Source organism: Miniopterus natalensis, chromosome 10 (assembly GCF_054644295.1).
Source record: "Miniopterus natalensis isolate mMinNat1 chromosome 10, mMinNat1.hap1, whole genome shotgun sequence".
NCBI lineage: Eukaryota > Metazoa > Chordata > Mammalia > Chiroptera > Miniopteridae > Miniopterus > Miniopterus natalensis.
Window position 1 is genome coordinate 10,590,130 of NC_142090.1, and position 13,848 is coordinate 10,603,977.

Below are 13,848 nucleotides of genomic sequence, written 5' to 3' on the forward strand. Positions count from 1 at the left end.
TAATTTAAATGTTCAGATTCCAGTAATAATGCAGGGAAAATTCTGATCACAATCTTATGCACTGAAGGTCAAGAGTGGGGCTATAGGATTAAGGCTGTTAGAATATAAACTATAAGCGAAGCCCAAACCTATAATTTTCTTCGTAAATTCAGCAGTCTTGGTAGACTTTTTCTTCCATGATTCTTGAGGCTTCAAGGGTCAAATGCAGTACCAAATAAAAGCAGTACTGATTAAGAGAGGCCTTAGTTTGGTCTTTCTCTCTGATTAGCCAGAAAGTCACAGATAGAAAGGGTGGTTGATAACAGAATCACAAATATCAAATACCCAAATCAGAAACATCACCACCCTCCCCATCTCCTTACAACAGAACATTCTTGGATATTAGTAAGAGAGTCCTACATTGGGGCCGACATTTATAACCCATTCCCTTCCTGTATTTGAGGCGAGTTAATTGGGGGAAGTAAATAGAGATTCCTTTTTCCATTTCTTACCCTATTTTTTCTCATATTCTTCAGGAGAACCTGAATCTGGACTTCCTAATAAAATTCTTATTTTCTTAGCAATAGGTATACAGTAATATAATTCACTAAGGCATGGATCTCCCCAAATAGACATTCTGGCCTAAATGAGTAAGTGGCCAACAATGAGCTCATTCAAGGAAACTTAATATTTGGTCTAATTAATCTGAAAGTTTTCTTAATACATTTCCTTGTACTCTAATGATCACTTCTGTGCTTCAGAATGAGAGGGGAAAACAGATAGACATCAAAATGGAAGGACCAGGCTTAGAAGAGAATTCTTGTAGGAAAGTGATTTTTTAAATTTTATTTTAAGCTATGGGACTGTTGCATATTAGAGAGGAATATGTATACATATATATACACACACACACACACACACACACACACACACACGTATACATATACACCTCACAAAATATAAACCACAGTGTAAATGTGTGTGATTATAATTAGCTGAAAGATACTAAGCTTATACTAATTTTTGAATAGTCTGTTGCTGAGGCTTAGTGTAAGTGCTTTCATTTGATATCAAACATTTGCCCTGCAGGTAAGCCAGAGCCCTTGAGGAAAACCAGCCCCTGACAAGTTGATAAGGGAGAATTAATGTCACCTAAGAGTAATAGCTACAGTATTCATGAAGACGACACACAGATGGTACAAAATAAATATCCTCAGAATATTGCAAACAGATTTGGGTGACACGCCTAGACCAGGGATGTGAGCTTCTCAGTATCTGTTAATCTATTATTCTTTGCATTAAATAAAATCACTATTTATTAGAAAAATATAATTACTCAAGCTAATATTATTCTTTTAAAACTGCTTTTTTGTTGATTCGAATTTTCCCCATATACTTACCTGGATTGTCAAGAAACCACAAGCTCAGCTGCAGAAGGGAAAGAAAGATAGCAAGACCAGATTTTCAATAAGGGTGAATTCACTTATTTTTGTTGGGAATGAGTGGCTGTGCTCAAGCCAAAATAACTCATAGTCCAGACTTCAAACTGTTCTCAAACACAACCACTCACAGTTTGAGATTTCATGATAAAACTTGCTTGTATAAAATACTTGGAATGTGACTCAGAGTCTCACGAGAGCCATTGTAAAAATGAGCTTGGATAGAATAACCTATTAGGTATCAGTAAAAAAACATAGTACCTCAAATTGGGAATCATGCCAACCCAGTCTACATGAAATAGGAAATAAATACAAATCTTACTAAGGCAGAATTTTTAAAAATTTAAGTGCCGAAACAATTTTTGGCATAGATGTGAAATAACCCATCAAATTGATATGCTACAAATGCAGATTTCAGAATTGCTACCTATATTATATTTCTTTTAGAAGGGACAAATAAAGTGACTTTTTTTTTGAGACAGTTTATTGGTGGCATTACCATATAAATAAATGTTCTTAGAATTACCAATAGAAAAATCAAGCAAGGAGTTAATAAGTCTTTACATTTTGATTGACTTTTCATAAAGAGTGCAAACATTTGAATAACTTGGGTTTATAGGTTTGATCAGAGAGGTGGCATATTTCATTTGATGGGAAAACAGATGCCTTCTTATTCTCCAAGTGGCCACACCACATGTGGTTGAATGGTTGCTGCGTGGGTATCCAGAAGTACAATCATTGGAACAGAATTTGGAGATGTAATAGGATTGGTCATTTAATGTTCAGTTGGAGTCCTGTCCAGTACTTTAATCACTATTGCAGTATGACAGTGCTTAGGACATACATTGAAAATATTTCCATCTATTAATGTATAAAGATATTAACAATGATTATGGTTGTCAGGTGGCAAAGTCGGGTCTCACTCTGCCAGCTGTATGAATTAGATTGTCATTTTCTTTGGACATGGAAGATATTAAACACATCAAACTTTTAGTCTGAGATTAGATGTTTAAATTTTCCTACCTCGTTGAATTTATTGTTCAGAGAAGTTGAACTTTATGCCACAAGGTCAGAGAAATACAATTATGACTCTAGAGGAGGCAGTGTTTCACTTTGATTAAGGATTTACCATTTTCACTGAGTACACAGTCGTGCAGATCTGCACGTTTCAAAGGATTAGGAATGTTCCATGATTCATGTAGAGAACTAGCAGATTTCTTTAAGACCGTGTTGTTTGCAGTGGCTTGCTGAATCTCACCGTTACCATCCCTGCGAAGGACTCGCTTCCAGGCTCTTGTCTAGGCACGAAGGCTCAAGCGAGGCTTGCCCTTGAGAAACTCTTACTGTGCGAGACTCCCTGTCCGTAAGCTTGCTTTCCATCCTGAACCTTTGCGTGGTACCGACTCATCCCACATTCAAGTGTACCTGCTTCTGGAACACTTTTCTGATAATTTCTTTCATCTGTAACCACCGCTTCATTTCTGGCAGACATCTCTTTATAGCGTATACCAAATAACATTTTACTTTTCATTTTCAGACCTGTCTCTCCCACTCTAAACTCCACAAGCTCAAAAGACCATGTCTTTTTATGTATTTATTTATTTATTCATTCTTCAGCTGTGAAATAATATAGTTTATTTTTTAATATAATAAACTCTTAATCCTCTTTGGATTAATTTATCTGAATTACAGCATGCGTCCATCAGAACAAATAATTATGAATTGATTACATGTATTCTCTGTAACAAATAAATCAGTATTACTTAATCTGATCTAAAATAATTTAACTCACTTTTTAATATTTTTTTCAGCTTCAGCTTACATTCAATATTACTTTGTATTACTTTCAGGTGTATAACATAGTGGTCCCTGTGCCAAGTCCAGGGACTACCTCCTGTTTGCTACAGGAATGGAATTTTAATTGGAGGGAGAGGCTCATATACAAAAGATAAAACTAGAAAGACATATATAGTTCAGGCAGGATTAGTTGTGTGGGCAGTGAATCATATAGGAGTTCACTGGGACTGTTGTCAGGGGAAAGGTGTCAGAGGAAAGTTTCCAGAAAGGGGAGATAAAGGAGGAGTGTGATGTTGACAAGTAAGCAGTTGAGGGTATTTCAGACAGGAAAGAAAAAGTACAGAGGGATATGAGTTTGTGATAAAGATGGGTTAGATGACCTGTTATTACATAATGAAAGATTTTTGCAGTGGTGTTGGGACAATGAAGATAATATTGGTAAAAAAAAATGTCCTGAATGGAAAATTATGTTAAAAAATAATAAGATCTTTAAAAAATATATACAATTTAAATTGAAGATGACAATGTTATTGTAGGCATAGATTTTGAAGTCATTTATGTATATATTACTGAAGTCTTGGGTAAGTGTTCAATGAAAATAATATAAAATATGTGAGTTATATAGGGTTCAAATTGCTTATTGATTTTTATAAACATAATGTTGAACTTTTATCTATGAATATCTCCCTAATATACAGGACCAATTACAGACAAAAGTAGGGTTTACGATCCCATTTTGCTGGCACACATATTATTGTGTTGTACATAAAGATAGGATTAATATGTTAGGTCAATGGAATGGATTCTACCCAGAGCCTCATCATCATTATAAATGAATTATATCCAGAGCCAAACCATTTCGATGATTTAGATGATGGGATTTGGGAAGTTTGAGCTAATGAGATTTAGATGAGATTTTTGGATTTGAGTTGATAATATAATGGGATGAGACCTTTGGGGGACCTAGAAGGGAGTGGATGTATTTTTCATTTGTGAAGGTTGTGAGTCATGGGGACCAGAGGGTAGACAATAGTAAGTAGAATTTTGGCCTCCATGACTTTTGCCATTTGGGCCATGCTTCTTGGTTATTTTATTTTACATGGCAAAAAGACTTTGTTGATGTTATTAAGGTTAATAATTAGCTAACCTTAAGATAGAAAGATAATTCTGGATTTACATGGGTGGGCCCAGTGTAATAACGTGGGCCCTTAAAAGCAAAGGTGGAAGGTAGAACAGGAAGTCAGGTAGGGATTCGATGTGCTGTCACTGGCTTTAACAATGGATAGGTTATCACAAGCCCAGGAATGCAAGAGGCCTCTGGAAGTTGAGAGTGGACCCTTAGCAACAGCCAGCAAGGAAAAAGAACTTGATTCCTGCAAATGCAAGGAAATAGATTTTGTCATTAACCTGAATGAGCTTGGAAGTGGATCCTTCCCAGAGCCTCTCAATAAGAGCTCTATAAGCTAACACCTTGATTTTGGCCTGGTAAGACCCTAAGCAGAGGACCCTGGAGAGACCAGTCCAGACTTTTGGCCTAGAGAACTATAAAATCAATGAATATTTTAAGCTGCCAAGTTAACAGGAATAGAAAACTAATACAATTCATGTTGGTGTCTAATCAGATTGTAACTAGGTTAATGGCACAGACATACACAGTGTGTGTTTGGATCTCACTATCTCGCACTCTCGTGGAAGATGGGCCATCTAGAGCTGCAGCCGTGAACCATGGACACTTCCACTGCCAGGGTCTTGCAATACTTTGGGGATTATTGGTCTTTCTTGAGGGTGGCCTTTCATGGTTTACTTCATACCAATTGACAGATGCAGCTTCCTTAAGAAGCAAGAGCTCTTAAACTTTCTTATTGACCAAGGAGTGTGGACTCCAACTATATCAAGAAAAGGGAGCATAGAGAAATCACCAAAACTCAGTTTACTTCTTAATTTTAGTCTTTTTGGGTCTTACAGAACATTTTCCATCTCTTGAGAGAGAAAAATCACACTAGTTCTTTAAAGGAAAAAACACTTTTTTCAGTTCTTCAAGGCTCATAGGAAAACCTCATGAAGATGTGGGTATTTTCCAAACCATACATTATTAAAAAAGTAAATGTTAATGGTTGGCATATGATTCATTTAATAGGTTTGGACATCAGTGCCCTGAAAAAGTTATTTGCTAGCACTGTGGGTGTCATTTTCTATTTCTCATTATAACTTGCTCAATAGTTGGATCTGATTTTGTTTAAAATTAGGGCCAATATACCTACAATAAATTGCATAGCAACAAAAATTCTCATTTTCCTCTGATTCCATAAAGCAAGAGTTACTGCAACTGAAAATAGTACCCAGACAAATCTGGGTCAAAAAAGGTTAAAAAAAACATGCCATTCAGCAGGCAAATTTATCCTGAAGACGGCCCAGACTGTAAAAATGGTCAACTCTGGGGCCAACAACGGGGACCAAGGAGGTGGAGCACTTTGCACCATTTTTATCTTTTTGTTTACTTTGTCCTATAAATTAACCTTTTACTTTATGTCTTATTTTGTTTCTGGGGTTACAGTACTTAATTTGGTAAAAGAGGGTGAATGGTTAAGGAGAGGTTTGAAATACAGGAACCATGGATAGACAAAGATAACTCTCAAAAACCAATCTAGAAAAACACTACCTTTTCCTAATGTTCCCAAACCTCAACCCAGTCTCTGTCTTATGCTAATGTTATGTTGCCATAATCATGAAAATAATCTAATAATGTCCAGAATTATTTCCTGAGGTTTGGTAGCTTTTATTCAACCCAGTCTTAGTGAGTGAACTCTTGGTTACTTTTCTTCATCTAGACAACAACTTTCGGGGTTTGCCATTCAAAAATAGGGCTAAGACTTGGAGTTCCAGCTAGTCAGCCAGTGTGATGAGAAGTGACTTGGAAAAGACCTCACTCTCAGAAGGGGTTAATGAGCGTAGCAGAAGGCAAAAATACTGGCTGTGGGGAATGTCAGAAAATGATGTTTCATTTAGATATTTTATAGATCCCTTGAATTCCTATGAAAATTCTCTGATGCACATTTTCATTTAATCTTTTTGTGGCCCTCAACTTATATAACACAGAGCAGCAAGCTCAAAATTAAACCGTTTTTCTGTCAGAGTCTCTGCTGTCAAATGGCCATTCAGCGGGTGATCTGCATATATATGTTTATATATCTCCACTAAATCAAGTTGTGTTTTTCAAGGCCTGTCACAAATAAGAGTGCAGATGGTAGTTAGGAGTTTTTGCAAAATGGGAAAGCAAATTCTCCATTAATTTTTACCCGAATTCCCCATTTTACTTACACTTGGAAGCTGTGTACACAGTTTATGGGAACCGTGACCTATAGAGGTCAAAGCAAGTAATCACGCCTCCTCCCCTTCCCCTTAGCACCCGGGCCCTGTATCCCTGCCAACCCTCTATCTGAACAGAGCCCAGAGTGTTCCGGCCTTTACTGTGCATGAGGGTCACCCGGAGAGCTTGCTAAGCCACAGGTTCCTGGACCCACTCCCCAGGCATTCTAATCCCGTGGATCCGGGTAGACCCTAGTAATCTGCACTTTCAACAGTCGCCGGTTGATGCTGATTCTGCCAGTCGTGGCTACGCTCTGTAGCACTGGACAGCGGTGACCACGGCCTGCAGCCCGGGGAAGATGATATTGAGGCTGGTGGGCCGTTGCATCTGTGAGGGGGAGGAAGAGGAAGGGATGCTAGTCTAAGTCTCTACCTTCAGTGAGGCCTCCGTAACAAAACTAAACTACCCTTTCCCTTTCGCAGAGGCAAATCCAGAGAAATTCAACAGTCGTTTTCGAAATAAAATGTTCTATGCAGGGGTAAGTATATATTTTAGTTTATAATTATTGCCTATTACTTAATGTTAATTCACTGTTGGCAATATAGATGCTAACTATACTAAAAACAACTGCATGTACGTCTCAGATGTTTACATGTGGGCCTGTGCGTGGTTGATGCCTGACGTCTTGGTTTAAGAAGACAAGTAAAGACGTATGTCTTAGTTGGCAAAAAGAGAGCTGAGGCTCCATGTTGTGCTGAGATGATATCTAACAAATGATGTGTAAGACAAACACCAAAGCCAACCAGAGAGCGGGGAAATTAGGGAGCCTGAGAAATGTGTGGAAGGTCTTGGGTACGAATGTCGTTCCCACAGGGGTGCAGATGTGCCAGTGCTTGCATGAGAGCTTGGCAGAGCATGGGAAGCTTTTCATGGAATCATGTATGAGATGAAAGGGGAACATGTCTTTTAATTTCTCCTCCTGCTGAAGGGCATCCCTGGGGGTGAATGGCCGGAAAGAAAAAAATACTTCAAATATTGATATTAAGAATAAGTGTGGTTTAATTTTATACCACCAGATAGAGGGAGTAGAAATAAAAGAGTGGGGGGAGCAAGACATTCTCATGGGCGGCACCTAATGGAGAAATCAGGTCAGGAAAGGTCGTCAAAATAAATTTTTAAACTGACCGTTGGTATTATCTACTTTTTTACTTTCCTACTGTGATCTTCGATTTTATTATAGGTTATAGTTTGGAAACAAAAAGATTTCAACTTAACTGCTACTGCACTACTTTACTTTGAATTCAGCAAATTATATTTTTGCATAAGTTAGCATCATGAGGAAATTATATAATACAGAAGCAAAGATTTGGCATAACCATGTAATTAAGGTTTTTTCTTTATTTCCCTGTGGTCTAGGCAGCTTTTTCTGATTTCCTACAGAGAAGCTCTAGAGATCTATCCAAACACGTTAAAGTCGTTGTAAGTACTGAATGTGTTGACTCATTTCATTTGAATATCAATGCCTCGAAAAATGAGCCCCGAATACCAGTTTATGTACTTAGGATAATCAGTGGACTGCACGGAACGTGGGAGATCATTTAGTGCCATTCATTCAGCCGTCATTTATGAGCGTTTGCCTGGGTGTCGGGCACTGTATTGCTGGGGTGAAGATAAATAAGACGACTAGTTCCACTCCTGGATGAAGTCACAGTTCAGTTGTGAACAGTGTAATCCAGTTGCCATTCGGCTGTGTATACAGCATGCTGGTGGCGCAAGGGGAGATACGAGAGCTCACCGTGGCGGGGGCAACGGAAACCTTCAGTCAAGAAATGATGCTGAGCTGGGCCTTGGGGTAGAAAGGCGCTCACCAAGCAAATGTCTTTATTCCAGGGCTGCCTGAGGAGTTTGCATTTTAGAAAAGTGCTTTGATTTTATTACTCCATGGTGACCCTCATGAAGGACCTGGTCACGGCCCTTCATCGCTGAATGGATTTTCTGTTTCTTTCTGGGTCACTCTCCCGGGTTTTGGACACTCGCTGCTTGGAGACAAGGGAGAGGGGAGCTCTCTTTTCCCTAGGGGACAGATTTTAACATAGCACATCATGAGTTATTAAGAAAGACAGGAAATGTTTTCTTACAGTGACCAAGTTAAAAGCAGGATCGGACGTGGCTTTGCACATACTCGTATCAGTGGGGGAAAGAGAAAGAAACATATAGACGGGGGGAAGGAAGGGGAGCACAGCGAGGCTTGAGCTCAGGCCGGCGTGGACAAGCTGTGTGACAAGAGGGGACAGGAAAAAGCTGTCCATGCGAACAGAGAAATAGAGGAGCTTAGGCTAATGGGTGTACAGAAGGATATGCAGGAGCAAGCGAGGATGCAAACTGGTGAATTTTGTGGTCGCTGGTAAAGCATTGGTGACACCCGAGTCCCAGGTCAGCCGGGGCTGCGCCCGGCGTCCGATGTCGCAGTTCTCCGCAGTAGCAGTGAAAGGCAGGCGTCTCCTGGTCATAGCCACTCCGGAGAGCGGGGACCTTGCCTCCCTAAGGAAGACACAAGGGAGACACATGGCCCGCCGAGCTCCAAGCGTCTTTATTTTGGTAAAATTATGCTTGTTAAATCTTAGTAGCAACCTTACCTCAAGCTTCCCCTGTTTCCTCAGCTGCCTGCAAGACAGCCCCACATGAGCTCTTCTGTTATTTCCACTGTTCTGCACATTTACAGGGACACAGAGCCAGCGAGCAGTGGGCAGAGGCCGTGTTAACGGTGGCCGCTGTCGGCTTCAGCCCCGATGGCGTAAACCCGTGACCCCCTGACCGCTGCGGAGCTCTGCTCCCAGGCCTGGCGGCCTCTTGATAAACGTCTCACACGCTGGTGGCCGTCTAGCAGGGACCGAAAGGGGCTTACAGGGGGGCCAGCGTGGAAGCCGCACGACCAGGGGAGCTGTAGCGTCAGCCGGCCCCTGGAGTGTATCTCAGGAGGATTGGTTCATGCGGTCACACCCTGTCCCAGGAGGAGATGAGGCCAGAACTAAGCCTGGGCATGTGGGACTCCGTCCTCGGCCTGCCCGCATGAGGCATATGGCTTTGGGGGAATCACTGAACCTTCCAGAAAAGTTTACTCCCTTCATTTAAAACAGGTAGAGCAAGACATGACTTTGGAGGGACAATTATTGATCACTGTGCTGTGACTCAGAGGGACACAAGGATGTTTCTACAGTGACATCACTACTTGTTTTCTTGAGCGTGGGATAGAAAGGATGGAAGGTTAGCTGGAGCGCTTAGATGTGCCTGTCACATGCGAGCATCTTATCTTTGCCAAGGGGGAGTCCGTGTTTCTGAGGCAGTAGGTAATGACCTCTCGCCAGAAAAACAGGCAGTGCCCAAGCCTACATACGGCACTGTTTGCCCTGCTTCTGTGCTTTCTCATCAATATGTGAGCTTGCACACAGGGACATATTTTGCACGTAGATATTTTCCTTTGTACGTGAAGTAAGGAAAGAGTTGAAAACCACTGTTCTAAAGAGTTATAAAGTTTGAATGCAATACAATGTAAGGAAACTGGGTAAAGTGCAATACATTGTAAGGTGCCCAGTCCTCATATAATTTGATGACTTCCCAGAATCGCTGACATGCTTCCCAGGAGATAAAGAAGTTGAAAATGAAAAAATGATTTCTTTTAAATTTAATAATGTTAATTACAGTATTTTTTCTGTAATGCAACAATACTGCTTTGCATGCTATTAATGTATCACATTCTTTTTTTTTTTTTAAGTTTTAGCTGCTAACAGCACTCCATGTTGATAGTTTAAGATGCCTACATTTTTTCTTCATTGGCATAGTCATCTATCAACTCATTTCAAGCCCTTAAATGAGTTGGCAGACTTCTTGTGCGCTTAGTATCTGGAACTATTGTAAAAACACCTTCAATCAATGTCTAGAATATAATTCCTATCAAAGTAACATTTTCAAACACTTCATTTAGGACTGTAAGGGTTCCTGGAAACAACTTTTGTAAATGCTGAAAATTAGGCTGTATTCAGATCAGCTGGGAAAAGAAAGAGACGCCCTTGACTGCTAGCAGAATCATTGTCATTAGGTTGAAACTCCTCCTAAACAAATCTTTAAAAATTTGCACAGAGCTGGGCATATTTTTATTGCTCTCTCCACAAGAGAAGGTAATGGGGAAATTCTGTGATGAGGGTATCAAGGTAGCAGATATAAAAGCAGGCTTTATAACATTGACATTGAGAAGTCTGCAGTCATGACTAGGGTTTTCCTCTTTTGACTTTTGTCACCTGGGGTAAATGAGAAAGGAAAATGAAAGCTTTTCCTTTAATTAGTCAGAGGATACTCTTGAGGAAAGCACTAACGATGAGGGAAGCCACACACAAAGGTTTGAGGTCAAACCAGCCTGAGGCCCATGAGATCCAGGGCCAAGTCCAGACTCCGGTAAAGCAGGTGATCTCAGAAGACCAAAGTCTGTAAGAGATTAACTTTACAAGAGCAAATCACTGATGGAGATAATGCTAATTTATAGTAGGTACATTCTGAAAAGCTTGCACTATATATTCTTCCCAACCAGTTTTCAAAATGTTAGGCTTAACATTTTCAAAATAAAAATTAATCTCAAATACCAAAGTAAATTATTATATTTATGACTATTGTTTGAATCAGAAGACTGTGGTGAAGGTCACTACTGCTTCAACTTGAGGCTTCACTCTTTTTAGTCTTTTATGAATTTCTAAATCTTTTAATGTTGATACCACAAGACTAAATATCTAATAATAATCTAAAGTTAAGGGTGATGGTAAAGCTATAAGCAGAATAAATGTGCAATCATAGTAATTGGCATTAACTTAATCAGAGATGGGACAAGGGGCAAGACCATGGTCTATATTCTTGTCAACCCAGTTATCTTTGACCATTTTTTTAGACTTGTGACTACTTCAAAACCCTTCCTTTCTCTGCTTTCATTGTTTCAGTGTGATGGAACAGATCTCACCCCAAAGATTCAGGAACTGAAGTTCCAGTGTATAGTATTTTTAAATATACCCAGGTAAGCTCTGTTTTTTGTTGTTTCCTTGGTTTGATGTGAACTCTGTTTGACTTGAGGTTATCTGTTTTCTTTATAGAAAATGTACAGGTACAGACAATGAAAATTGTTTTCCTCAGTGGTTTATTAAAAATTTCCAGGTGTGATCATTTTGTTCTCTTACTTGCTTTGTTTATATTCTCTGTGGTAGGTGTTTGTTTTATTGGGGGGAAAAATATATATATTTTGCAGGATATGGCATGCATGGTCTATACTTACCCGCCCTTAAGAACCTCAGGCACCCCTCTGGACTGGAACATTTTCATTTAATTCTCAAATTGCTGATCCCCCACCCCTCAAGAATGACAGACTTGAATGAATTCCTGTTCTCAGTTTCCTAAAAGCTGTTAGGAAACCATCCAGCCTGATTTCAGTACGGAATTCATTCAAAATCATTGCCAGATGATTGCTTTGAAAAAATAAGATCAATTAGGGTAGGATTTTCTAGCCAGGATGCCAACCCTCTTTGGTGTTATTATATACCTCAGGAGAAAGGGGTACTTAAGACAATCTAGTCTCAAAATAAGCACATTATCTCAGTGGCATAAAATTAGAGTCAAGATTCTGGAAGGGATGGATCTGCGACCCTCTATTATTTGCAAACCAGACAACTCAGAGACAAACTCTGCAAATAAGTTCTATTTAGACTGAATTTAATTAAAATGAGAATTGTGTGTAAGTCCGTGGCTAGGAAACCATGTTATAGCCTCCCGATCATTTTGGCAGTGCTCAGTATAATTACTTACAACTCTGTTGCAGGAGTATTTTCCTCTTAGGTGTTTAAACAGAAGACCTAGATCCTCAGGAAACGTTAACTGTCCTTCGTTTCAGTTCTCATTTCTTTACAAATCTCTCCTTCACCTTGCCCCTTTCCCTGACGCCCTCCGGGCCCCCAGTCCTCTGCTCTTCCAGTTTTCCTCATTCCCCCTTCCCTTTCTGATATTACACCTTTCTTTCATTCTCCCTTCACTCTTGCTTTCTCCCTCAGTTACCCTTCCCTGTGCTGTGGGCGCGTGTGCTCTCACTTGTGTGTGTAATAGCCGACTGCCCACCCGCCTCAGCTCTCTTTCCTCTTCCTGCTGCTCACATCCTTTGTCTCCCTCCGAGCCCCAATTCCGAAGCCAACCATTGGCAAGTCACGGCACGTCGTAGGAAGCAGGCAGACCAGAACCGTAGAGTGACAGGCGCTGGAAGTACTGAATCAGGAGGGCGCTGCGCACCATGGAATGCGTCTGTCATGAAGTCGTGGCTCATTGTCACAGGCTGGTGTTTGGAGCTGCTGACGGGTCCATTTCCTTTGCCTTTGGACGGTGTGCACCTAGAACAGAAAACTGTTTTTACGTGGAATAAACACTGGGTCTAACTACATTCCTCCCTCACGATGGTCCTGAGAGGAATGGAATAAGTTTGATTCTGTTCTTAATCTTACCTTGCAGATATTGTGCTGGCACAATGCCCTGGGGGAACCCAGGGGATCACCATGATTTCGAACCTCAGCGTCACGATGACGGTTATATTGAAGTCATTGGATTCACCATGGCCTCTTTGGTGAGCAATACAACTATTAGAGAAAGACAAATACCGTGTGATCTCGCTTAGATGTGGAGTCTAATGAAGAAAATGAACTGACAAAATAGAAACAGAGGTGTGGATACATGGAACAGACTGACTGCTGTTGGGTGGGTGAGGGGCTGGGTGAAAGAAGGTGAGAGATTGGCCAAGGAACATATTGCGTAACGCACAGACGCAGACGAGTGTGGTGGTGGCCCGCGGGCAAGGGGCGTGGGGGCCGCGTGGAGGCGGGCAAAGGGGGGAATGGGGACATCTGTAAGGTGTCAACCATAAAAATAAAGTAAAACAATTAAATAAATAAAATGTATTTTAGCCAGAGTTAGAGTTTTTCCATTTCATATTTATAATTTCCTCTCCTGCCTTATCAGTTTATAAGCTCTGTGCAATATAGAGTTGCTTGAGGAAAACAAGAACAAAAATTAATTCTTTATGTCACTAAGAAAATTGATGCACATTTGTTTGAGCTTCAAAAAATAAATATTATTTGTTAATTTTCCTAATCGAATTCTACCAGAATTACATGCAGAGTGTTCATGTTAATTAAAAAGCATTCTGTCACAGATGTATCCCAGCACGATGCAGAAACCTTGCTGTTTAATATTTTTGGGTGAGAAGGAAGGTGCTCATTTGCATTTATCTTCAACTTGTCTTTTTACGCATAA

The 13,848-nt window shown here is 40.2% G+C and overlaps 1 protein-coding gene across 2 annotated transcripts in view; it reads left to right on the forward strand.

Moving 5' to 3' along the window:
- DGKI (diacylglycerol kinase iota) overlaps positions 1-13,848 on the forward strand; it is a 375,957-nt gene that overhangs the window by 226,879 nt on the left and 135,230 nt on the right. For both annotated transcript variants that reach the window (XM_087820996.1, XM_087820997.1), the window contains exons 16-19: positions 7,005-7,060; positions 7,939-8,001; positions 11,505-11,578; positions 13,051-13,162. In XM_087820996.1, the coding sequence (XP_087677122.1) occupies positions 7,005-7,060; positions 7,939-8,001; positions 11,505-11,578; positions 13,051-13,162 (305 nt within the window). The remainder of the gene's footprint in view (positions 1-7,004; positions 7,061-7,938; positions 8,002-11,504; positions 11,579-13,050; positions 13,163-13,848) is intronic.